General features: G+C 34.1%; 1 protein-coding gene across 1 annotated transcript; it reads right to left on the minus strand.

Annotated features, from left to right (window-relative positions):
• Positions 1 to 12,937: 12,937 nt before the first annotated feature.
• On the minus strand, positions 12,938 to 15,805 carry LOC142240352 (uncharacterized). Its single transcript, XM_075312060.1, has 5 exons — positions 15,653 to 15,805; positions 15,073 to 15,132; positions 13,571 to 13,926; positions 13,346 to 13,505; positions 12,938 to 13,282 (listed from the first exon to the last, which is right to left on the minus strand). Exons 3-5 carry the CDS (start codon positions 13,775 to 13,777, stop codon positions 13,131 to 13,133), a joined length of 519 nt encoding a protein of 172 aa, XP_075168175.1. The 5' UTR covers positions 13,778 to 13,926; positions 15,073 to 15,132; positions 15,653 to 15,805; the 3' UTR covers positions 12,938 to 13,130.
• Between the last annotated feature and the right edge of the window lie 10,154 nt (positions 15,806 to 25,959).

The following is a 25,959-nucleotide window of genomic DNA, read 5'->3' on the forward strand; positions in this document are numbered from 1 at the left end:
ATTTCAGTTGTACACGTTGGCGCAAAAAAATCAGACCTAGAACGAGAAGTGTGCGAAATTGATGAGCAGAATCTAATAGCAAGAAGTATATAGTATATAGTGGATTGCGTAGAAACTTCTACGAAAGACTGTCATCCACAATCGAATTACTTGGGTTGTGGTATCTTAAATCTTCTTAACATTGTTTTCTAAATTAGACCATACGTGGTATATATTAGACAAAAAAGTTATGTCTAGGTAAGTCCACAAATAATTATTAAAAATTGACATGGACTTTTGCACTGTACATAAAGTGTCAGAATTGAAATATGGGGGTCGCTTATATGGAGGCTATATACAATTATGAACTTGATACGGACCAATTTTTGTATGATTGGGGATCGATTTATCTGAGGGCTATATGTAACTATAGACCGATATGGACCAAGTTAGGAGTGATTGTTAACGGACATCTAATAGCACAATGGACCAAATTTCAACTCACTCGGATGAAATATGCTCCTCTAAGAAGCTCCAAAACCAAATCTTGGGATCGGTTTATATGGGGGCTATATATGATTATGGACTGAGATGGACCACTTTTGGCATGGTTGTTAAATATCATATACTACCACGTACCAAATTTCAACTAGATCTGAAGAATTTTGCTTCTACAAAAGGCACCGGAGGTCAAATCTGGGTATCGGTTTATATGGGGGCTATATATAATTATGGACTGATATGAACCAATTCCTGCATGGTTGTTGGCGTGATTTCAACAGACGGACGGACGGACATGCTCAGATCGACTCAGAATTTCACCACGACCCAAAATATATATACATTATAGGGTCTTAGAGCAATATTTCGATGTGTTACAAACGGAATGACAAAGTTAATATACCCCCCATCCTATGGTGGAGGGTATAAAAATATAACACAAGGGCTGTGGTCTGAACGTAGACGCAGCAGATTGGCAAACACCCAAATGGCGGTCCACCGCGAAGTAATGTAGGAATGGTACCGAAGTGGAGCAAAACTTCAAAAGTTACAAGGGCTTTTAGCCGCTATTGATTGAGTCCAGCATACGCAAAAGCATTTCTCTTTCCCTAAAAAAGGTCATATTTGTTTTCATAAAATTTTGCATAATGCGGAAAATTTTCTCGTAACAGAGCATTCATTTCGATACTTGTGGGGCACGTTGTGCCGTCTTGTTCAATGGATACATTGTCCATCCAAAACTGCGACTATAAAATATCATTAATCATTCAGCGTGACTTTTGATCCAACCTCATTATACACACCGGACTATATACCGAGGATGGCTCAATAGTATCACCGTTTAATGCAAAAGTATCGCAAGAGAAATTTACTTTCTAGTATTGCATATTTGAAAACGACTACTGTCGAAATTTGAACCATACTCTCCAAAATACCCCAGGAACAAAAGTCCAACGGATTGAGATATTGGTGGTCATTGTGCGGTAGAAATGAATGAATGAAGAAACCTCTTTTTTAAACCATTCTTTGGTGCGTAATGACTGCAATTAAAAGTTGGTGTCCTGTTGGAATGTCCATGGCCTGCGGGCGAAATATTTGTCTGTCCAAAACTTCAATACTGCCTTCAGGACACCTTTCCGATAATATTCGGCATTTATATCAACCCCACGGTTGAATAATACGAGCGGGGAGCGAACAATTGCCGTTACGGCGGTCCACACCATTACTAGCGGTTGCGCTTCAGTTCTGGTTGTTAATCAGTTAGCCTCCGTAGCAAGTAAATCTGATCATTTTGGTTTGTTTTTTTTATAAACTGCTCAATTTGGGAAGGCTTCTCATCAGAGAAAACAAAATGCGGTAACTGAACACTTTCGTGCAATGCCTTGGCTCTTTCCAGCCTAATTTTTTTGTGAATTAATGAGCTCTTGCACTTTTTCGGAACTTCAATGTCCAAGTTGGCGTTGTTACCGTTCTTTTTGGACACGATGTAATACAGCCAGTATTACGGTAACGAGTAATGGTACGAGAAACAAAATATTTATTCACATTTAAATGCTGGATTGCTCTAACGATAGCCACTTGTAGGTTTCCAGCGATATAGATAAAAATGCTTTTGTAAGCTCGTAAATTAACTGTCAGCTGCCAGACGAACGATTGGGAAATGAAAGCAATCTGAAGATGTTTGCAATACATATCAACCACCCTGTATAATCCTGCATTTAAAACTAAATCACAAATGTTTCTCTCAAGAGACTCTTCTATATCATGTGCTGAACTACTTTTCCACTTCATTTACTGTTACATGTAACTTCCTAAGATTTGTCAACAATCTGAAAAGAACATTGAAAGATGTAAACATTCAAACTCCACCAAATAATGAATTTATAATGCCCACCTTAACATTTCCCAGCAACAATAGGTCAACAGTATTAAACTCCCAAATAGAGGAGACCATGGCGCTATAGCGCCATTAGTCTATACTTGTTATTTGTTGTTCATACGAAATAACCAAATGCCGAAAATAAGTACGACAAACAACATTAACATGATGGGAAAGAGGAACCACCTTGACAACATAACACTGACGACGACATTTGTTAACCATTTTTCCTCTAGCCATTGTACTCAGGGTTAGAAAAACAAAAACAATACCAAGACCACATGGTGAAATTGTAACAATTGTTTGTTGCATTACTTTAATGGTTGTGTGTGTGTGAAACACTTGTAACTGTTCTCTCACTGTACTATTGTATAATGGTGATTTGCTCTCTCTCTTCTTCTCACTTAATTCAGTATTTGGCTACTGTTTGTTTGTTAGAATATAGGGATAGTCGTAGATAATGCTACTATTATTTCATGTTGTTTTTGTATATTGGGTTTGTTGTTGTTTTTGTTAGTTTGGTGGCCGATAGTCTTGCAGTGTGCATTCATAAAACCATGTCCATATGCATTATCAATGCTGCTATTGTTGTTGCTTTTTGTTTAGGGGGTAATAACATGATCATTGTTTACTCTTTTCTTGTTGAGCATTGTTGGTAGAAGTTGACTCTTGAGTAGAGTTGAGAGTGTACATCGGTAGCAATAACTAGAGTAGATGTCACTGAATCCGATAAACGGGCAGGTTAAATGTTGTTGTTGTTTATATGTCACATACTTGGTAATCCCTCTTCATCAGACAACAAACATTCGACTACCACCGCCTTTGACTTTTCTATATAGAGATTTTCTGCATTCAGTAGTAAATGTTGCAGTTATTGGACTTTGTAAATCTCTCTTTGCCCGTTTGGTTCAGTGATGTTATTATTGTCATTCAACAAGTCAGAGGTTATTTGTTATTGTTACTGCAAGTTGTTTATTTTGTTGAACGATTGCGAGAGAAAGAGGGAATACTTATGGCTGACAATTGTCAAGGTAATTACATTTGTGTTTGGTTTGGTAGTAAATTGGTTTGTGTGATTATGTTACGCATCACTTTCAAGTTAATGTCTTTTTAATACTTTTTACATTATACCCTACAGAAAACTGAGCGTACTAACTTGTTAATGCCGTTTGAGGAATATGGAATAATAGAATTCAACTACAAACGTTGCATATTTTAATTTTCGATAATTTTGATAAAAAGGTTTTGGGATGTTAAAACAGTTGTATCCGGCAAAATCTGGGCAAGTAGGTGAGATGAAAACTGCTTACCAAGAGTATTTGTGCCATACCGCCTGCAAAACCTTTTGCTTGAGAGTAATGGCTTACCATCGCTGACCACTTTCAGTTTCTATGCATCAGATATTTATGAGTACTAAAAGTTGTTTATTTTTCGCACACTCCATTGTGAGACCATTTTTAATGTGTACTCCCACGTAAAACCCCCGTCTAGCCATCCACGTCCTATCTCCGGGTCATGTTATGTTTTTTATACTCTCCACCATAGGATGGGGGTATATTAACTTTGTAATTCCGTTTGTAAAACATCGAAATATTGCTCTAAGACCCCATAAAGTATATATATTCTGGGTCGTGGTGAAATTCGGAGTCGATCTAAGCATGTCCGTCCGTCCGTCTGTTGAAATCACGCAAACTTCCGAACGAAACACGTTATCGACTTGAAACTAGGCACAAGTAGTTATTATTGATGTAGGTCGGATGGTATTTAAAATGGGTCATATCGGACCACTTTTACGTATAGCCCCCATATAAACCTCTTGGAGGAACAAAACTCATCCCATCCAGTTGAAATTTGGTACATAGTGTTAGTATATGGTCTCTTCTAACCATGCAAAAATTGGTCCAAATCGGTCCATAATTATATATAGCCCCCATATAAACCGATCCCCCGATTTGGCTTGCGGAGCCTCTAAGAGAAGGAAATTTCATCCGATGCGGCTTAAATTTGGTACATGGTGTTAGTAAATGGTCTCTAACAACTATGCAAAAATTGGTCCATGTCGGTCCATAATTATATACAGCCCCCATATAAACCGATCCCCCGATTTGGCTTGCGGAGCCTCTAAGGGAAGGAAATTTCATCCGATGCGGCTGAAATTTGGTACACGATGTTAGTATATGGTCTCTAACAACCATGCAAAAATTGGTCCATATCGATCCATAATTATATATATAGCCCCCATATAAACCTCTTGGAGGAGCAAAACTAATCCCATCCAGTTGACATTTGGTACATAGTGTTAGTATATGGTCTTTCCTAACCATGCAAAAATTGGTCCAAATCGGTCCATAATTATATATAGCCCCCATATAAACCGATCCCCAGATTTTACCTCCGGAGCCGCTTGGAGGAGCAAAATTCATCCGATCTTGTTGAAATTTGGAACGTGGTGTTAGTATATTACCGCTAATAACTATGCCAAAATTGGTCCGTATCGGTTTATAGTTATATATAGCCGATCCCCAATCACACAAAAATTGGTCCATATCATAATCATGGTTGCCACTCGAGCCAAAAATGATCTACCAAATTTTGTCAAAATTTTATTTCTATAGAAAATTTTGTCAAAATTTTATTTCTATAGAAAATTTTGTCAAAATTCTATTTCTATATAAAATTTTGTCAAAATTTTATTCCTGCATAAAATTTTGTCAAATTTTTATTCCTATAGAAAATTTTGTCAAAATTTTATTTCTATAGAAAATGTTGTCAAAATTTTATTTCTATTTTTTTTCTATATAAAATTTTGTCAAACTTAATTATATACGTATTTAATCGGCCTTTTTTAGTTTAATATATATCACGTATGGACTACATTGTAATTTAGAAGACGGTGTTAGGAAGTTTTAAGATATCTTGCAACCGGCAAGTGTTACCGCAATCCAAGTAATTCGATTGTGGATGACAGTCTTCAGTAGAAGTTTCTACGCAATCCATGGTGGAGGGTTCATAAGCTTCGGCCTGGCCGAACTTACGGTCGTATATACTTATTTTTTTTTTTTTTAATTTTTTCACCATAGATTTGTCTGCAATCTGGTAAAGTTTGAAGGTGAGCTATATCCAGGTGTTTATATGGCCCGCATATAAGCCGACTCCCGATTTGGAATCATGAGCATCTATACACCGCAATTTTTTTCCAATTTGCCTGAAACTGGAGATCTGAAGGTATTTGGGGTTCATAAGCTTGAGTGTCGAGACACTGCAATTTGTATTCGATTGGCCTGAAATTGGAAATTTGGAGGTATATAGGTCCATAAACAATTGTGCCGAAAATGGTGTGCGTAGTTATAGGTCCCATATAGCTGCCTCTCCCGATTTGATTTCTTGGTCTTCTGGAAACCGCAATTTTTATCCGGTTTACATGAAATTGGAAATCTTGAAATATTTTAAGCCCATAAACTAGCGTGCCGAATATGGTGTGTATCGATTTAGTTTTTGCTATAGCCCCCATATAGATCGATCTCACGATATCTAGACAACCCAAGTTTTATCCGGATTGCTTAAAATTGGAAACCCAGGTGTATTTTAGGATCATAAATAAATGTGCCAGTTATGGTGTGTATCGGTCAATTTTTTGGTATAGCCCCCATATAGGCCGATCTTCCGATTTGACTTCTTAAGCGTTCTGACACCGAAATGTTTATGCGTTTGTGGCGAAATTAGAATCTAGTGTGGCGATTATGGCATGTTTCAGTCAGTCGTCATTTCATATATATTTGGGGTGTTTTCCATATTTGGAGCTTTATTTTACACAGTAAAATGGGGATTTATTTCATTAAAAACTAAAACCCCAATTTTGGGGTCTTATTAAAAATGTTCATAATTTTTTATTACTCGTTAAAATAATCTCTTGCATTCGATTATCACTGGAGGGCGCTTATGATTCGGCCTTCATTTCACTTTGATCTACATATATTTGTTTTTTCTATTTCAAATTTCTTTTTCATCTTTTGTCAACTACATTTCCAGCTACCATTGAATATAGCCCGGAAACCTACACACACATACTTGATGATCAAATAAATGGCTGAAAGAGTTAAAGGAGAGTTATGGGTCTTCCATTCATTCTGTTATCTTTCGTATTTTTGTTGATGGGTTGTTTAAACTTAACAGACTTTTCGTTGACTTTCTGTCACCCGTTACTATGTTTGCATGACTGTAATGGGGGACTTTATTCGAAGAGAGCTGACAGTTGAATTGAATTTTGAAATGCTAGAAGGGATATACACGACTAGGTTTCTTTTCAAAGTGTGTTGATGGGGGTTGAATGTTGGTCGTTGTAGAATAAGTGTGTACGTTACTTATACAGTGGGTAATTATTTGTCAACGCCATTCGTAGAAAATTTTTGTGATGAGTTTTAACTGAGAAATTATGATAGTTGACGACTGTAATAGAATGTTGATGTAATACGACAGCCATGTGAGCATTTGCTAAGGAAGAGAGTAATTATGACAGATGTCATAATGAGTTAAACAATGTAGGTCAACGTAAATAAAGTCTACTAGGCTATAATGGAAGGTTTGAAGAGACTGTGAAATTGACCACAATAAAAATGTGAGTTAAAATTCCTGGACTTAATACTTCCAAGTGGCCTAGTTTTTCATACACCATTCCATCCTGGATCATCCGAAGGGATCTCTATTATGGCTTGAATTGTATTTGAATTGTATTCAACACCAACTAGATGACCCACGTCATCACTTCTATATCCTCCACCCTGGAGGAGGTATACGAACTTTATCAAAATTTTCTATAGGAATACAATTTTGACAAAAGTTCCTATAGAAATAAAATTTTGATAAAATTTTCTATAGAAATAAAATTTTGATAAAATTTTCTATAGAAATAAAATTTTCACCGAATTTTCAATTTAAATAAAATTTCAACAAAATTTTCTATAGAAATAACATTTTGACAAAATTTTCTATAAAAATAAAATTTCGACAAAATTTTCTATAGAAATAAAATGTTGACAAAATTTTCTATAGAAATAAAATTTTGGCAAAAATTTTAAAGAAATAAAATTTTGACAAAAGTTTCTAAAGAAATAAAATTTTGACAAAATTTTCTATAGAGATAAAGTTTTGACAAAATTTTCTACAGAAATAAAATTTCGACAAAATTTTCTATAGACAAAACTGTTGACAAAATTTTCTATAGAAATACAATTTTGATAAAATATTCTATAGAAATAAAATTGTGTCAAAATTTTCGATAGAAATAAAATTTTGTCAAAAATTTCGATAGAAATAAAATTTTGACATAATTTTGACAAAATTGACTATAGAAATAAAATGTTGACAAAATTTTCTATAGAAATAAAATTTTGACAAAATTTCCTATAGACAGAAAATTTTGACAAAATATTTTATGAAATAAAATTTTGACAAAATTTTAAATAGAAATAAAATTTTGAAGAAATTTTCTATAGAAATAAAATTTTGAAAAAAAAATTGCTATAGAAATAAAATTTTTAAAACAATTTTCTATAGAAATAAAATTTTGATAAAATTTTCTATAGAGATACAGTTTTGACATAATTTTCTATAGAGATAAAATTTTGAAAAAATTTTCTATAGAAATAAAATTTTGACGACATTTTCTATAGAAATAAAATTTTGACAAAATTTTCTATAGAAAGAAAATGTTGACATAATTTTCTATAGAAATAAAATTTTGACAAAAGTTTCTATAGAAATAACATTTTGACAAAATTTTCTATAGAAATAAAATTTTGACAAAATTTTCTATAGAAATAAAATTTTGACATAATTTTCTATAGAAATAAAATTTTGACATAATTTTTATAGAGATAAAATTTTGACATAATTTTCTATAGAAATAAAATTTTGACAACATTTTCTATAGAAATAAAATTTTGACAACATTTTCTATAGGAATAACATTTTGACAAAATTTCCTATAAAAATAAAATTTTGACAATGTTTTCCGTAGAAATAAAATTTTGACAAAATTTCCTATAGAAATAACATTTTGACAAAATTTCCTATAAAAATAAAATTTTCATAAAATTTTCTACAGAAATAAAATTTCGACAAAATTTTCTATAGAAAAAAAAAAAAATGTTGAAAAATTTTTCTATAGAAATACAATTTTGATAAAATAATCTATAGAAATAAAATTTTGTCAAAATTCGTTTTGTTTGTTATTGTTGGCTTCTCTTCAATCGTTATTGTTGTGTTTTTGATCTCAGCTTAAAGCCATGCATTGACTAAACTACAAGTGTAGCTTAACCAACAGAGGAAAAGTATGCTTGTCAAATTTATTTGGGCAAAGCCCTATAGACTGCAAGATGGTTGGATGTACAGCTGTTTCGGAATTACCACATTCCTCATCAGCATCCTCTACTTGCAGCAAAACTATCAACCAATTATCAGAATAAATTCGGGTAATTCACTCAACCCAAAGTGAACTACACTTGAACCTCCCGAAAAAGGGTTTGATAGTCGGCTACTGCCTAAACAATTTTCGATAGAAATAAAATTTTGTCAAAATTTTCGATAGAAATAAAATTTTGACAAAATTTTCTATAGAAATAAAATGTTGACAAAATTTTCTATAGAAGTAAAATTTTAACAAAATTTTATATAGAAATAAAATTTTGACTAAATATTCTATAGAAATAAAATTTTTACAAAATATTTTAAAGAAATAAAATTTTGATTGAAGTCGGATGCTTTTGCAAATGTACCATATTGAACCACTTGTAATATCCATCCAGCTTAAGAATCGGATATTGAGGCATAAACCAACTGGTTAGTACTCTCGCTTTTTCAAAAAAAGCTCCTACCATTTATAAATCGCATATATCAATCGCATGTACCCAACTAAATCCCTGTACTAACATTTAATCACTTTATTTAATTGTTCATTTTTCTCAAATCACCTTCAAGATTATTTGATTGTAATCAATTCAATTATCGATTCAATTCCATTGAGACGTCAAGTAATAATAATCTCAGCAAAAAACGGAATTTTTAATTTTATTTTTTTTTTTCATATCGCATCTTTTAATAGACACTTGTCATCGCAAATCTTTTTCAAATCACAAAACCAATCGTCTCCGTCGTCATCATAGCTAGACACTTTACACTAGAAATAATTTAATCTTTAATTTTTGTTTTCAATATAATTGCGATCACTTTAAAGGCAGTTGTTTCAATTTTTTGTTTTCAATCGAAACAATACTCTGAAGTGTTTGAAGTTTGGCGCAAAAATGCAGCAACAAAAAAAAGACAAGGTAAAGCGATTGGTGTCAATAAGATGGATGACTAGATGTCGATGGATGGATGATTGTTCAAAGTCACCAGGCCCAGCATCAGCACCTCCGAACAATAATGTCTAAAGTCTATGGATGCCGCAGCTGTATTCAAAGCTTTTTGTTTTGGCTAAAGTGAATTGTAATCTTGGTTTTTTATTAAGATTTGATTTAGACAGAAAAAGTTCGACCACACACGTTGTTTGTTTTGTTAGTATTTTGCTTAAAAATGATGTTGGAATGGGCAATTCATTGAATGAATGAATGCTTGATTACGTTATCGACCAAATATTAAAACATAGACTCGAATTTAGATTACGATTTTTGATTTTAAACTAAAGACACATATGGGAGATGGAGATAGGAGGGATTATAGTAGGCCTAGAAGTTCACTATAGAAAGATTTATTAAAATTAAATTTTATCAAATTAAAAAAAAAATAATAATAATATTATGTTTTAATTTTTGTTTATTAAAGACAAATTTTGTCAATTAAAAACTAATGTTCTAATTTTAATTTTAATTTTAATTTTAATTTTAATTTTAATTTTAATTTTAATTTTAATTTTAATTTTAATTTTAATTTTAATTTTAATTTTAATTTTAATTTTAATTTTAATTTTAATTTTAATTTTAATTTTAATTTTAATTTTAATTTTAATTTTAATTTTAATTTTAATTTTAATTTTAATTTTAATTTTAATTTTAATTTTAATTTTAATTTTAATTTTAATTTTAATTTTAATTTTAATTTTAATTTTAATTTTAATTTTAATTTTAATTTTAATTTTAATTTTAATTTTAATTTTAATTTTAATTTTAATTTTAATTTTAATTTTAATCTTAATTTTAATCTCAGTTTTAATTTAAACTTAAATTTAAATTTTTGTATTAATAAAAATTAATTTAATTTGAAATAAATAAATAAATAAATTAATTTAGACTAGACGCTAATATTTTTCTAAAAACCAGAATAAGTTGCATAAATTGTAGGGTATCATAAACAGTTACTTATGATTTTTTCTCTCACCGTACTAGGTCCCAAAGTATCTGCAGATCTTTGAGTTTTTTTCTTGAATTTAGCTATACGTGAATTGATTGTTCCATCACTTGGAAGGGGGTCAATTAAAAAGTGATTGTTAGTTAGATCGATTATTGAATCGCTCACATCCATTCAGTGTTTGCACTGAGTTCAGTATTGGATATCGCACAGATACCTGCAGTATTCATTCACAGGTTTTTTTCGCTTGAGAGATCCATTCATAATCATAATCGTGTGTTCCAAGAGTGAATGTTAGTAATTATGTTGCTATATGTGTTTGTAGTATTGCTAGCTACTTACTCCACACTTTTTGCCCGGCACGCATGCGCTTACGCAGTTTACAACTATTACTTGGTCTATTCCATATATGGGCAATTGCAATTTGGTTGGTATTTCCAAAACTAAGTGGCCGATTGGCAACTACTTCCACTTGAAGCTTAAAAACAAGCCTAACATGTTGATCGTTTGGCAAAAATTGACATTTTGGATGTTGGGTGACAATATCGGTTTTTTCTCTCTTTTAAATGATGCCATCGCCAGCTAGATAAACAATTCCATTAGCCGAAAGTCCGAAATAGCAGCTTGCTCTGTTTTGTTGGTTTTTTTGTTCTCTGGAACTCCACTTAGTAATAGTGGTTAAGTGAAGTGATTGGCTTCATTAAAAATGTCTGACATGTTGTTCGAAAAATACATCCATTAGATATTTACGTGCTAGGAAAATTTAATTTTCCGATTGTGTGTTACAGATTTTCCCCCAAAGATTTTTGACATGTTTTTCCAAAAATCATTTACGAGACGCTATCAATTTTGTGTACATTAGCGTAATTAGTTGCTTAAATATGGTCACCATTAGGAAAATGTTCAGTGAATGCAAAATGAGTTGCGGCCAATGGGTATTTATCCATCAACATTTTTGTGTTGAGAGCAAACTGGGGGAAATAGTTATGGGGATATGGCATATTAATGATGATTTTGTTTTTTGGGTATAGATGGATACGTGGAGAGATTTGGGTTAAGGAAAATATTTGCAAGAAGATTTTTTTAACAAAACAATCGCAAAGTTTTATATTTTAGGGCAAAATTTATAGAAAAATTATTTTAAAAAACTATAAATTTATTAAGGAAATATTTGCAAATGTAATTGTATACAAATTTGAATATAATTGCACTGGTTTTACAGTAATAGTTGTGGTAGTGATACAAGATTTGTTTTCAATTTGTTTAGTACAAATCGCCGTCAACTCAATACAATTTTCTTTTATTGAATGATACCCATTTTTAAGTCGAATAATTCTCAGGACGATGAATGTATTGAAAAGTTGATCAGCTTTTGGCCAAAAAAGTTTATATTAGAGAAATGCTTTTTCTACGATAAAATAAACTCGCATTCCTATTTGAAGGACATGAAATCTTTGTGCAAAAAAATTTTTTTTCATTGTAAACGCAGACATAATAATTTTTGCCTTTAATTAGGAAATTACTTAATTCAAGAAATTATAGTACCAATCACAAACATCAATTAATAAATTAATACAATTATTGTTTGTCATTGTTTTTGTTTTAATAAATTGTTGAATCCATTAAATTTTTAATTAAACTGTTTTTAAAACTCTCAATAATTATAAAAAAAATGTATAAATATAATAACCTGATTTTTCGAAATATTTGAATTCATAAAATTTCCATCAAGAAGAACATCCCAGCAAAAAAATTTGGATGTTCTTCCAAAGACACAACTTCAAAAGCACTTCCAGAAGATGCACTCCCAATGATGTTCTTTATTTTAACTACCCACACAGAGAAAAAATTAACCTTATATAAGGTTAATTTAACAATAAATAAATAAATTTTGGCGTCTACGTTATATAAGGTTAATTTAAACATTGTCTAGTTGACTCGAATTTAACAATAAAAATTGTTAATTTAACTATACCATGGTTGATTTTTTTAACCATGAAAATTGTTAATTTAACTATACCATGGTGATTTTTTTTAACCATGAAAATTGTTAATTTAACTATATTACGGTTGATTTTTTTAACCATGAAAATTTTTAATTTAACTACACCATGGTTAATTTTTTTAACTATGAAAATTTTAAAAATTAAAATAACAATGGTTATCCTACCGATATTCTAATAAAACAAGATCATTTCAATTTAATTCATTAAATAAAATTTTTATTAAAAACACATATTGTACATACTTAAAAGTAAAATTTATTTCTTAAATAAGTTTTTCCATTGCAAATTGTATTTATGTTAAGAGGAGGTCTTCAAAAATATGAAACAGAGTCCGGAATTTGACTAACATCCTTACGACTATAATGATTGGTTGAATTATGCTGGATGATGTGTAATGTTTTTCTTTCAGTGCGTCTATCTGGACTTTATAGTCGTTTAAGCTGGTAACATGCAGTGAAGCTCTCCTGCGCGTCACTTATGTCAAACTTTTTACAAACTTTCCCATATTGGCTTTTGAAACGAGTAGTAGGCTTTATAACGCTGTTTAGAAGTTTTACAATCATGTAATTAACACTGTCTGTAAATTAAAATTAAAAAATCTATTATGTTACAGTTTAAATAAATGTTTATATTATGTTACCTATGTTAGATATCTGCTTACAACAAGCCAGCTCCTCGCGTGACACTCTAACCTTTATATTACCATTAAAAAACTCTAAAATGCGGACTGAAAATGTCTCCCATTTAGGGTAAAGCGAATTTTCGCTGTTTGGATATAGCGATTTGAAATCACTTTTGATCTGAAAAAGTTAAAAAATGTTAATACTTTTTTAACTATAATTTTTTAACAGTGTAATGAATATACCAAGAAGTATCCGTAAGCTTGTGTGTAGCCTGGCCAATGAGTCAAAAGATCAATATTGCTGTTTGCTGTTTTTATGTCTTTCTTACAAATAGGAAATGTGGTGACCCAAATGTCACTTGCTTTTGGAGGTTCACAGTTATCCGAAAAACGTTTAGATATGTCCGTTCTTAAATTTTCTCTTAGAGACGTCAGATTTCTTTCATCCATTTCATCTTCTTCACTTGAATCATTTATTTCAAGGAACGGCCGAGCACTTTTCGACGTTTACTCTTTAAATTATGAGTAAACGTCATAATTTAAAGAGTAAACGTTCCACTTGGATTTTTGCGTGGTCCGCGTGCAATGAAATAAAAATCCTATGAATTAAAATAAAAAAAAATAAATCATTCAATGAATGCGTTAGACGAAAGTTTCCAGAACATTTTTAAGAACTTGGTTAGCTTAAAAACCCATATATAAAGTACAGGTGACGCGAAATTGTTGTGTCGTGTGAATCATGCTTAAATCAATAGCGAAAAAACAGTGAGCCGACCAGGAAGAAAAATTTGGGTTAATTTTAGCAAATTTAGAAGATTTAAACTAAACTGTATTACAAACTCTAACATGACGCCGATATAACAATAATATGTTAAGTAAATATTTTTTGACAAATTCAAGAAAATTTATTAGACATAACATAATTAATTTTTTTTAGTTATTAGAGAAAATGGTGTAGTTCCAAGGAAAAAATTGCAATTCAAAATTCTAAGAATGTCATACGAAGTTCAAGATAGGAGCATTTTTAGTAAAATTTGCAAATTTAAAGAAATAATGAACTATTTTGTGAGAAGTACGAATAAATCTTTATGCTTCATCTGTTTATAATTTTTCCCGGTTTTAACTAATGTACTCAAAAAATTATTTGAGTAAATGAAACTTTCTCTATCGATAAAAATTCCATGAACTAAAATAAAAATAACTTGGCTTTAGTGAAATAGTTTTTTGTACGTTAGTTAAATGAACTTAAAAAACGGGAAAATTTGTACACATATGAAGCATAAAGATTTACTAAATTCGTACTTCTCACAAAATAGCTCAGAATTTCTTAAAATTTGTAAATTTCTTTAACAAGTGAAAAAAATTAACTATGTCTAATAAATTTTATTGAATTTGTCGAACAATTTTTACTTATTATTGTAAAATCCACGTGAAATCTGCGTTTGTAATACAGTTTACTTAAAATTTTCTAAAATTAATTTTTTAATTTTCTGAAACTAACCAAAATTTTCACTCCTGGTACGTTCACTGTTTTCTCATTCAAGAACGATCGAATGAAGGCACTCACATACACATTTCAATTAACTGCCATCGATTATTTTCGTCACATACGCACATTTTTTTATATAATCACACTAACACTATTGGCTCCCACATGATTCACGAATCATATCACGACAATTTCTTTTCACTTGCACATCTATACTTTTAATATTTTTAAAAATTATAAAAAGAAAACAACTTACCAAAATTTGTCAAATCTCTCAACTAGTGAAACGCATAAACAAACACACAAGAAAATGAATCTTGAAAAACAAAAAACGAAAATGTCAGACACTATACATTAATTTGTTCGTAGCACTATTAACGAAATATTTATATAAATTTCTGTGGCTTAATTTAATTTCTTTCAATACTTTTCTGTAATATATAACCCTTTAGAATCAACTATTCGCAAAATATACAAACTTGTTAAGCCAACGAAGTTTCCAAATGTAAAACAAAGAATATCACATAAATACCGATATACACATAAATTGACTAACTCAACACATCGCTTGCCGTTGTATGTGTGTTAAGCATAAGAAAACAATAACAGCAAGCGATGCGATGTTTGAGTCTATTTATATGTATGTGTGTCTATTTATATTCTCTTGTTGGCTTGTATTTAACAAATTCTTTGATGCTATAAATTGTTACCTTTTTGGTAACAATTTATTTCATACAAAAGTATTGAAAGACATTTTCCTTATATACATATATTGTTAAAATTGTTGCACCAACATATTATTATATATTATTAATTCTTTAAATATGTATACTCACCAATAGGATCCGCTATTAACACCGCTCGCTTCTAAAAATGGGCAGACACTAAAGCTGATGGACAACTCAACAATCATCGAAGTTAGAAAACTGAGAGTGGCTGTACGAACAGCTTCGTGTGACTAACTATTGACCTTCGTATAACACAAAGCTGTTCATAAATATCGACACAACAGAGCCGAATGATTTTTTAAAGTTTGTTCATTTCGTACTCATTTCTGCCTCTCTCACGTAAACTTTAACCATATATAAGGTTAATTTAACTATGTTTCTTGTTAATTTTACCTTATATAAGGTTATTTTCTCTTCGTTACTAAACATTTACAATGAATATTTTGACCAGACGCATGGTTAAAAAAATCGTTGTATTTTTGGCTCTGTGCAGGAAGTTCTATTAATTCAATTGTTTATAACTAGGGTTTTTCATACTTTTAATAGGTAATTTTAACTTTTTTTGTTTCAAATAGGTTAAAAACAGAGTAAGAATTTATAAAATGGTACAAATCATTTAAATTTTGTCAAAAAAAAAAATGCTTAATCCAATCTGAAAAAATTGTGGATTTTTGAAAATATTTGAGGTCAAACGTTTCCGACAAGCGTTAGAATCCATTAAAATTATAAAAAATTATATAAATTATTTATTTAACAATATATCACATAATTTTTTTAATTTACATCCAAAAAGTTGAATTCGGATCACATCTAAAGAAGTGATGCAAATTCAGTGCAACGGCTGTTGAAATGGAGGACTTCCGTCCTATGACAAGCCCATGTTAAATTCATCGCTTCTGCGTCAATTTTGCACCACTTCCGGATCCAAAAAGATCATTTTCATAACTTTTTGGCGACGCTTTTTTTGCTGGGATATTATTGAAATTTAATTTCTAATGTACAGGGTGGCTGATAAGCAATGCAGCAAAATAAAGCACTTTATTTTTGCAGAAAAAAAAACATTTTTGGAAATGACTTAAAATTTTAGAATCAGTTTAGATTTATTCGAATTGTCAACCTTTGGCACGACTTACGGCCTTCAAACGGCCGACAAATCACATCAAACGCCGAAGTAGATCTGCTGTATTTTGGTCCATTCCTAGCTATGCACCATCTTAAAATTATCGACACTTTGATATTTTTTAATGTCAATCTTACTCTCCAAAATGGGCCAGGCGCAAAATCCAACGGATTGAGATCCGGAGATTTTTGTGCCCACTGCAAATAAAGCGAGGAACATCCCTTTAAACGATTCTTGATTGACGAAGGCCTGAGACCGGGTATCCATGATCTGCGGCTTTAGGACATTTTCCCGATAATATTCGACACTTTTTTTTACCCCACGATCGATGAACGTGGAACGTCGTGAGCTCCCACTCACCGCTACGGCGGCCCATAGCATTACCATCGGCGGCGTTTGAGTTCTGGTGGTCAATCGAAAATGTACATTTTCATCTGACTCTCTTTGACATGCAAACTCGATGAGGTTTTTTTGATTTACAAATTGCTCAATTTGGAATGAATGACTTCTCATCGCAGAAATCCAAATTCAGTAACAGAATGGCGCTTTCCGGTTAAGTTGTTTTGTGCTTCGGTAAGCTCTATCACTTTCTGGAACTGCAAGTGCATTTTTATTCCCTGCGCCACACTGTAGAACAGGGTATTATAAGTCAGAAGGAGATGAGAACATGGTGTATTTGCTCAGAATCGGTTCCTGAGTCGATATAGTCAAGTCCGTCCGTCTGTCTGCGAACACATTTTTGTAATCAAAGTCTAGATCGCAGTTTTAGTCCAATCGACTTCAAATTTGGCACAAGTATGTGTTTTGGCTCAGAATAGATCCCTATTGATTTTGGAAGAAATCGGTTCAGATTTAGATATAGCTCCCGTATATATATTTCGCCCGATATGGACTTATATGGCCCCTGAAGCCAGAGTTTTAGCCTAATTTGCTTAAAATTTTGCACAAGAAGAACAATTAGTACTATAGGCAAGTGTGCCAAATTTTATTGAAATCAGTTCAGATTAGATATAGCTCCCATATATATCGTTCGCCCGATTTACATTCATATGACCACAGTGGCCAATCTTTTACTCCGATTTAATTGAAATTTTGCACAGGGAGTAGAATTAGCATTGTAGCTATGCGTGCCAAATTTGGTTGAAATCGGTTCAGATTTAGATATAGCTCCCAAATATAGCTTTCGCCCGATTTACACTCATATGACCACAGAGGCCAATTTTTAACTCCGACTTAGTTCAAATTTTGCACAGGGAGTTGAATTAGCATTTTAGCTATGCGTGCCAAATTTGGTTGAAATCGGTTCAGATTTAGATATAGCTCCCATATATATATGTTTTTCCGATTTCGACAAAAATGGTCAAAATACCAACATTTTCCTTGTAAAATCGCCACTGCTTAGTCGAAAAGTTGTAAAAATGACTCTAATTTTCCTAAACTTCTAATACATATATATCGAGCGAATAATCATAAATAAACTTTTGCGAAGTTTCCTTTAAATTGCTTCAGATTTAAATATTTCCCATATTTTTTTATGTTACTAACATTGTGTTCCACCCTAGTGCATTAGCCGACTTAAATTTTGAGTCTATAGATTTTGTAGAAGTCTATCAAATTCTGTCCAGATCGAGTGATATTTAAATGTATGTATTTGGACAAACCTTTATATATAGCCCCCAACACATTTAACGGATGTGATATGGTATCGAAAATTTGGATCTACAAAGTGGTGCAGGGTATAATATAGTCGGCCCCGCCCGACTTTAGACTTTCCTTACATGTTTTATTTCTGAAATGCTTTTGTAAGCTTGTAAACCATAACATGAAATATTTCTGAAATAAATCTATCAGCTTTCAAACGACCGGTTTAGAAATTATAGCAAGCTGAAGTATATTACAATACATATCAGTCACACTGTTTGTAGTTATATGAAGAAATTCTGCACAGTGGGGATAAAGATGAATCGATTTGCGATGAGAAAATATATGCATGATATCTCCATTAGGTGCTAGCATATAATTCTCAAATTGAGACATCTCTCCCATTTAGATCTATATTGAAAACTATGGAAATGTCCAGTTGCCTGCACTGAAACATGTCAAGGGGTATAAAAATTTTTTATCTGAAATTTTCTTTACGGTGACTCAATTTGTCGAGTTCCTTACTCTTATTTGCCTATAAAGTTAATTAATAAAATTAACCCCCATTTTCATGAAGCTCCGCTAGTAATCTGTTAATTAACGAACTTTTAAACCATATTATGGACATAGCTATCATCTTGCCTATATATTCCATATGCCAGTTAGGAACTTAACTACTGAAAAATTGTTCAGTCCAAGTTAACCGGAGAGAAGATATTTTCAATTTACTTTCTGTTAACTGGCAGTTAAAGCTTAACGGAGCTATATGAAAATGGCCGTAAATCAATTTCTCTAAAATTTTCCATTTTCTTTTTCTCTTTTTAGGTAAAATAAAAATGTCAAAAATTTTAGTAAGTATTTTTATTATGTTATGTAGGTAACCTTGTTTATATGACTAAAAATTGTTGGTGTCTTAAAATTGCTCAAGTAGTTTGCTGCGAATGACACCCACGTAGCTATTAAGTAAGTCTTTCTTCTTGTGGATTTGTTTTGATTTTCTTAGTATTCTTAATGGGCCACTCTCTGTATCTGTGTCACAGCAAGTATGTTCCCTTTAATGTCTCAGCATATTTTACATATCTTTAAATCATAAATCATGGCGGCATTTTTGCAGTAAAATTTTTGCATTTTTCTTCACTCTTTGAATTGTACCCCATTTTTCATGCGATCAAATGAAAATGCAGCAGTAGCCGAAGACAAAAAATAAATCAAACAAAAAAATTTCTCACAAATCATGCGGTGAGGAAAAGAAGCCGCCACTAAACGATCTACAAAAGTTTTTCATCATCACCCAATGACATGGTGGCAAGTGAGTGGAGGGGGTGGATAGAAAGTCTTATACACTGGAGGAAAAAGAAACAAGAAGTAGTTCCAAAACCTAGAAGCGATTTAGACGTCTATATTTTTATACCCTGCTCCACACTGTGGAACAGGGTATTATAAGTTAGTTTTCCATTAAAAATTTTCTTGAATCAACGAACGCTCTCACTTCCAAAAGCTTTGAAAACAAAATTAAGAACCCGATTTGGATCTGGTTTAGATTCCTAATTTAGTTTTTTTGCAAATTAATTCCTGTTCTATTCAATATTTAAATAAATTCCATATCTATCTTCCTAAGTAGACTTTCTTAATATTTCTTTAAGTGCATGCTTTTTTTACAGGCTTACAAGTTTGTCCATGCGTCCGTCTGTCCATCCGTTCTTGCACCCATTCATACGTTTTCTCTATACTACTTTGCCATTGCCTGACACTAAATCATTGTGAGTGACAATTGTCGTGTTGGGTCCGACACAATTAGCAAAACTGTCGTCATTACAATACCAGAGAAGGCCTTGCATGTGCGCTGCAGATGCTATGACAAGGCATCACCTTTGATTTGTTTAGTCTGCTTCCATAGGCATTCCTAGTTTGTTTTAGTTTTTTTTGCTCTTTCCGTACAAAATGTTCCAACTCTCCCTTTCCTTTTTTTTTGTATATGACAACAATTATTTAATGAGATCTTGTGATCTTATAAATCATTTGATTTATCACTTTAATTATAAAAAAATATGAGATGAACACATTGATTATAATCTTGTACTTTGGTCGGGGGGTATATCATTTGTTAGCGTTTATACGACCCTTCCTCCGTGGACCAAGATGATACAACATTGATAAGATAAGAAGAACATAAAGAACTACCGATAGATGTTTTTTTATCGAAAATAATTATCACTCATAATGATCACATAAAAAATCAATTTTTTACAAGCCCTCTTTCTTTTGTGTGGCCCTTTTTGGAGTAGCTTAATAAAGCATCTGATAGTGTTGCTCGCACAATGGGATGAGAAGGAATAAATATTGAATATTTTTGTTCGTTTTTTATAAACATTGGAAATGTGAGTTTAAACCCCAATAATGTATAACCCTATAACAGGTTGGCTGATAAGTCCCCGGTCTAACAAAGAAAAACACATTTTTTTTGTCAAAATTCGTTTTTGTTATTCAACATAGTTCCCTTCAAGAGCGATACAACGATTATAACGACCTTCCAATTTTTTGATACCATTTTGGTAGTACTCCTTCGGTTTTGCTTCAAAATAGGCCTCAGTTTCGGCGATCATTGCAGCCAAATTTTTTCCCTGCGAGCATCATTTTGAGGTCTGAGAACAAGAAAAAGTCGCTGGGAGCCAGATCTGGAGAATACGGTGGGTGGGGAAGCAATTCGAAGCCCAATTCATGAATTTTTGCCATCGTTCTCAATGACTTGTGGCACGGTGCGTTGTCTTGGTGGAACAACACTTTTTTCTTCTTCATATGGGGCCGTTTTGCCGCGATTTCGACCTTCAAACGCTCCAATAACGCCATATAATAGTCACTGTTGATGGTTTTTCCCGTCTCAAGATAATCGATAAAAATTATTCCATGTGTTTCCCAAAAAACTTTGCCAGCGGACTTTTGATTCTTTCCACGCTTCGGAGACGGTTCACCGGTCGCTGTCCACACAGCCGACTGTCGATTGGACTCAGGAGTGTAGTGATGGAGCCATGTTTCATCCATTGTCACATATCGACGGAAAATCGACTCGGGTGTATTACGAGTTAACAGCTGCAAACACCGCTCAGAATCATCAACACGTTGTTGTTTTTGGTCAAATGTGAGCTCGCGCGGCACCCATTTTGCACAGAGCTTCCGCATATCCAAATGTTGATGAATGATATGACCAACACGTTCCTTTGATATCTTTAAGGCCTCTTCTATCTCGATCAACTTCATTTTACGGTCATTCAAAATCATTTTGTGGATTTTTTTTGATGTTTTCTTCGGTAACCACCTCTTTCGGGCGTCCACTGCGTTCACCGTCCTCCGTGCTCATTTCACCACGCTTGAATTTTACATACCAATCAATTATTGTTGATTCCCTGGGGCAGAGTCCGGAAACTCATTATCAAGCCAAGTTTTTGCTTCCACCGTATTTTTTTCCCTTCAGAACAGTATTTTATAAAGACACGAAATTCCTTTTTTCATTTTTTTTCACAATAACAAAAGTTGCTTCACAAAAGACGCTCAAGTTTGAGAGGTTTCACTGAAGTTTTTGATTATCGTCAAATACAGAATCGATCTACTCATACTGTTTGTTCTTCAGACTTTAAAAAATTCACAAATAATCTACAGTGAAACCTCTCAAAATTGAACAAGCGAAAACCGGACACCTCACAAAAGTCACCAGCTGCCAGGTTGGGACGATGCTATATTAACAATTTAAAATCAAGCTCTCATAACTGGACACCTCCCAAGTGTAGACAAAATTTAGGTGACAACTTCTCAGAGGTTTCACTGTAGTTCAAGGAGTACAGTGTGGGTGATATTGCAACCAATTTCAGGTTGAAATAGTTTTTAAACCACTCCTCTGACTGATTTATTCCTGTGACAGTTGTTTTTTTATTCTTTACAAGCTTACAACAACATTTTGATCTTTTGCATTCAGAAATAAAATTTTTCGTGATGCAATTCGAGCGTAATAGTGTGATTGCTTTATATTTGGGTGAAAAGCCACAAGTGGCTATGTTAGAGCTTACACACAGTGAAGGAATACGATCTTCTCCTAGAGCAAAATGTTATTTTTGAATGGGGAAAATGGAGCATTTGTGCCGCAAAAAATTTTTTTCTCGCCAAACAAAAATGGTTGTCCAATGGTTGTGCTAGCGTTCTTGAGGAATTTTGAATATTTCGCTTCGGTTCGTCGGTGATGGTAAGATTACGTTGCGTTCGCGACATGCTGCCCACAGATCCCTTCTCGTCGAATTTGCAGAAGAGCCCCGCCAAGGTGAGTTGTGCCCGTGGGTTTGCAAGGAAATCTAGCCCGCAGCAGATCGTCCTCGGTGGATTCGTGTAGGACTAGAAATCATGTATATTGATCTCCCATTTCCATCGGAACTTCCACGGTCTCCCGTATTCTGCATTGCGAATTATCGGCAAGTGTCAAATCTGTCACGTAAGACTTGAATGGCATCTATAATACTTTCAAACCTTTTGCTTATACAGGAGATCGTGGCTTCGGTGTCGAAAGTTGCGGAAACCATATGATTCTGGATTCCTATGACGGCCACCAATCTTGTAGGCTCCATCTGGAGCGTTGTTGTAAGTGGAGGGGTGATAAGAGAGAAGTTCACCATTGTGGTATCTCAATGGACTGAATAGTCTAAGTGAGCCTGATACATCGGGCTGCCACATAACCTAACCTAACCTAAGTGGAGGGGTGTTCGGTTAACTTGTGGACCCACCTTCTCTCGTCCTTGGCGAGTCCGATTACCGTTTGCCTGGTTCGACCTGCAACAATTGATAGTTCTACCTCTCATTTATCACATTCCCAACAAAAGCGAAGGGGTTCTCGCCGAAACCTGGAAGCATAGTTACCATCTTGCCCACAGCGGCGAGATGGTGTCCTGAGATTGGGGATTCTAGGTCCGTCTGACAGATTTTCTCGCTCCAAGTGCCGGTGTTGTTTTCGCGGGTTGGCGACCATAGTAGATAGGTGCTTGGTTAGCTTGGAGCGTTGTTCTTGGGGGAGGTGTGCTTGGTTAGCTCGTGGACCCACCTCCCCTCAACCGTGGCGGGTCCGATTACCGTTTTCCTGGTTCGACCTACAACAAGAGATAGTTTTCATCTCTCGTTTACCATATTCTCAACAAAAGATATGAAGATCACGTCGACACCCGGCAGCGTAGAGACCATCTTGTCCACATCGGCAGCATCGGTTGTCCTAGGATAGGGGATTCTGAGTCCGTCTGACACATTATCCCGGACCAATTGCCGGCGTTGTTCTCGTGGCGACCCTAGTGGATGGGTGCTTGGTTAGCTTGTAGGCCCTCTTCCTTGGCGAGTCCGATTACTGTTACCCTGGTTCACGGCGACACCTGGGAGCATAGTGACCATCTTGCCCACAGCTGAGATAGGTTGTCTTGGGATTGGGGATTCTGAGTCCGTCTAACATATTTTCCCGCTCCAAGTGTCTGTGTTGTTGTGGCGGGTTGGCTAACATAGCGTGCAAGCTTTCCGGGACCCCTGTCAGCTCCAGTAACTCTTGATGCCATCCAAAAATAACATTTTACTCTAGGAGGTGATCATATTCCTTTTGTGGATGCACCAGCATATCACTTGGAATAAATGTTTTGTTTCTGGTAGCATTGCTACCGTGATGCTGGCAAAGTTGCATCGCGTCCGAAAATGGAGAAAAAAGGTAAAAAACCATAAAAGATCGGGAAAGTGATAGCCAGATTTGATGGTTATCTACGCCGCAGAACGGATACAATGGTGTAAGAGCTCATTGATGCAGAAAAAACGAGCTCACCATTGCACCACAAGGGCCAATTAACGAATTTGGTATTCTTCGATGAGAAGCCATTCTAAATTGAGCGTTTTGTGAACAAAAAATATGACTGGATTTACTTGCCATAGAGGTCAGCTGAAGGGGCACACCTCTAATTGGCCACCAGAAGAGCCGCTGATGGTAAAGGTGTGGGCCGCCGTAGCGGCCGATGTTTGCTCTCCTCTCATATTCATCGCCACGGTCGATGTAAAAATACCGAATATTATCGGGAATATGCACAAAAGACAGTATCGAAGCCCTGGCGAGACAAACATTTCGGCCGCAGATCATTATCCATTATCGAAGCCCTGGCGAGAAATAAACTTCGGCTGCAGATCATTATCCATTCCAACAGGACTCAGCACCATCAAAATCAGAACGCGTCAACCAAAAAAGGCTTAAAAAAGAGGTTCTTCGATTCATTTCTGCCGCATAATGATCGCCAAAATCTCAGAATCTCAATGCGTTAAGCCTGGGGCTTTTTGGAGGGTGAGGTTGGCACAACAAATACCCAAGTGTCGATAATCTCAAGAGTGCGCTTTGCCGCGAATGGACCAAAATACCGCAGAGCCACTTTCGTGCGGTGTGCGGCGGTTTGTCGGCCGTTTGAAGGTCACAATTCGTGCCAACGGTAGCCAATTCTAACAAATCTAAAGTGATTCCAAAATTTGAATAGCGCAGTTCTGTATATGTGCATCAGTCAATAATCAAACCTCATTCCTCTTTCATTTTTATGCGTATTCGTCATTTGGCAATTTCCTCCCAAAAATGTTTCTTTTCACTACAAAAAAATGTTTGAAATTTCGGAAAAAACGACACAAATGTGACATGTTTTCTACAAAAAATTACAATATTCCCCATTTATTTGTTTGCTCCAAATCATATTTCTATTTCGGGAACATTAACCAAGGTAAAAGGGAAATTTTCGTTTTGAAATCTCTTCCTACTGTGTTTTAAACTCGACAACTTTTATAAACTGCCTATCCATTATCTTTAGCCTACCTCAATATTATTGCTACCCGCCAAAACGCATAGTTTTTGTGTGGCTATCACCAAAGTATTTTGTGTTCGTATTTTTTTTTTTTCGTTTTCTCAGATTTTCTTTTCACAAAGTAAAATGTGGATGCAAACCCAAACAAAGAAACAAAATCGAATCTCTCGCCAGGCGCCATTTGGACTTAATTAAGTCATCAACCAGAAGGCAGCCTAATTGGTGATTCTGTTGCCATCGTTGTAGTTGTTGTTGTTGTTACTTTCTGTGGTCACATTCATATCTTGTACTGTTCCGCTTCAGAAAGTGTTTTGGCCTTAGTTGGCTGCCGCTGTTGGTTCTTACTGTTGTTGGTGGCCACCAGAAAAAAAAACACACACACACGGAACCGCAGACACAGAGCGCCCAAAATATCAGGCAGTGATTCCTATGGATCAATAGCCAGCGAATCCCCACATTTGTATATGGGAGAGCGAGGGGTGCACTATGGTGGCACCGTCTGTCCTGAATGGTGCTGCACCACCAGCAGCAGCATCATCAGCCTTCTATTCAATCGACCACAAAACCGTTTTCTTTTAAAGAACACCCAGCAAAAGGTAGTCGCCTTCACTTTTCTGTCGATCACATATATTGCCCATCACTGTTTGCAGATGATGGAGGTGATGCGTTGTTGCTGTTGTAGTTCTTGGGGAGATCCATTCTTTCGTATTTTCATATGTGGAAGGGATCTTCATATACAAATCCCAAGTACATTCTTTTGCAGTCACCGAATATGGGATTTGGAAAATTAAACCATTGTGGGATTAAAGGGATAA

Source organism: Haematobia irritans, chromosome 5 (assembly GCF_050003625.1).
Source record: "Haematobia irritans isolate KBUSLIRL chromosome 5, ASM5000362v1, whole genome shotgun sequence".
In the NCBI taxonomy this organism is placed as follows: Eukaryota; Metazoa; Arthropoda; class Insecta; order Diptera; family Muscidae; genus Haematobia; species Haematobia irritans.

Coding starts and splice junctions, on each gene's coding strand:
- LOC142240352 (XM_075312060.1), bottom strand. CDS start 13,777: ATGGATGAAAGAAATCTGACGTCTCTAAGAGAAAATTTAAGAACGGAC. Junction 13,506..13,570: donor AAGCTTACGGATACTTCTTG/GTATATTCATTA, acceptor TAACTTTTTCAG/ATCAAAAGTGATTTCAAATC. Junction 13,283..13,345: donor TAAGCAGATATCTAACATAG/GTAACATAATAT, acceptor TTTAATTTACAG/ACAGTGTTAATTACATGATT.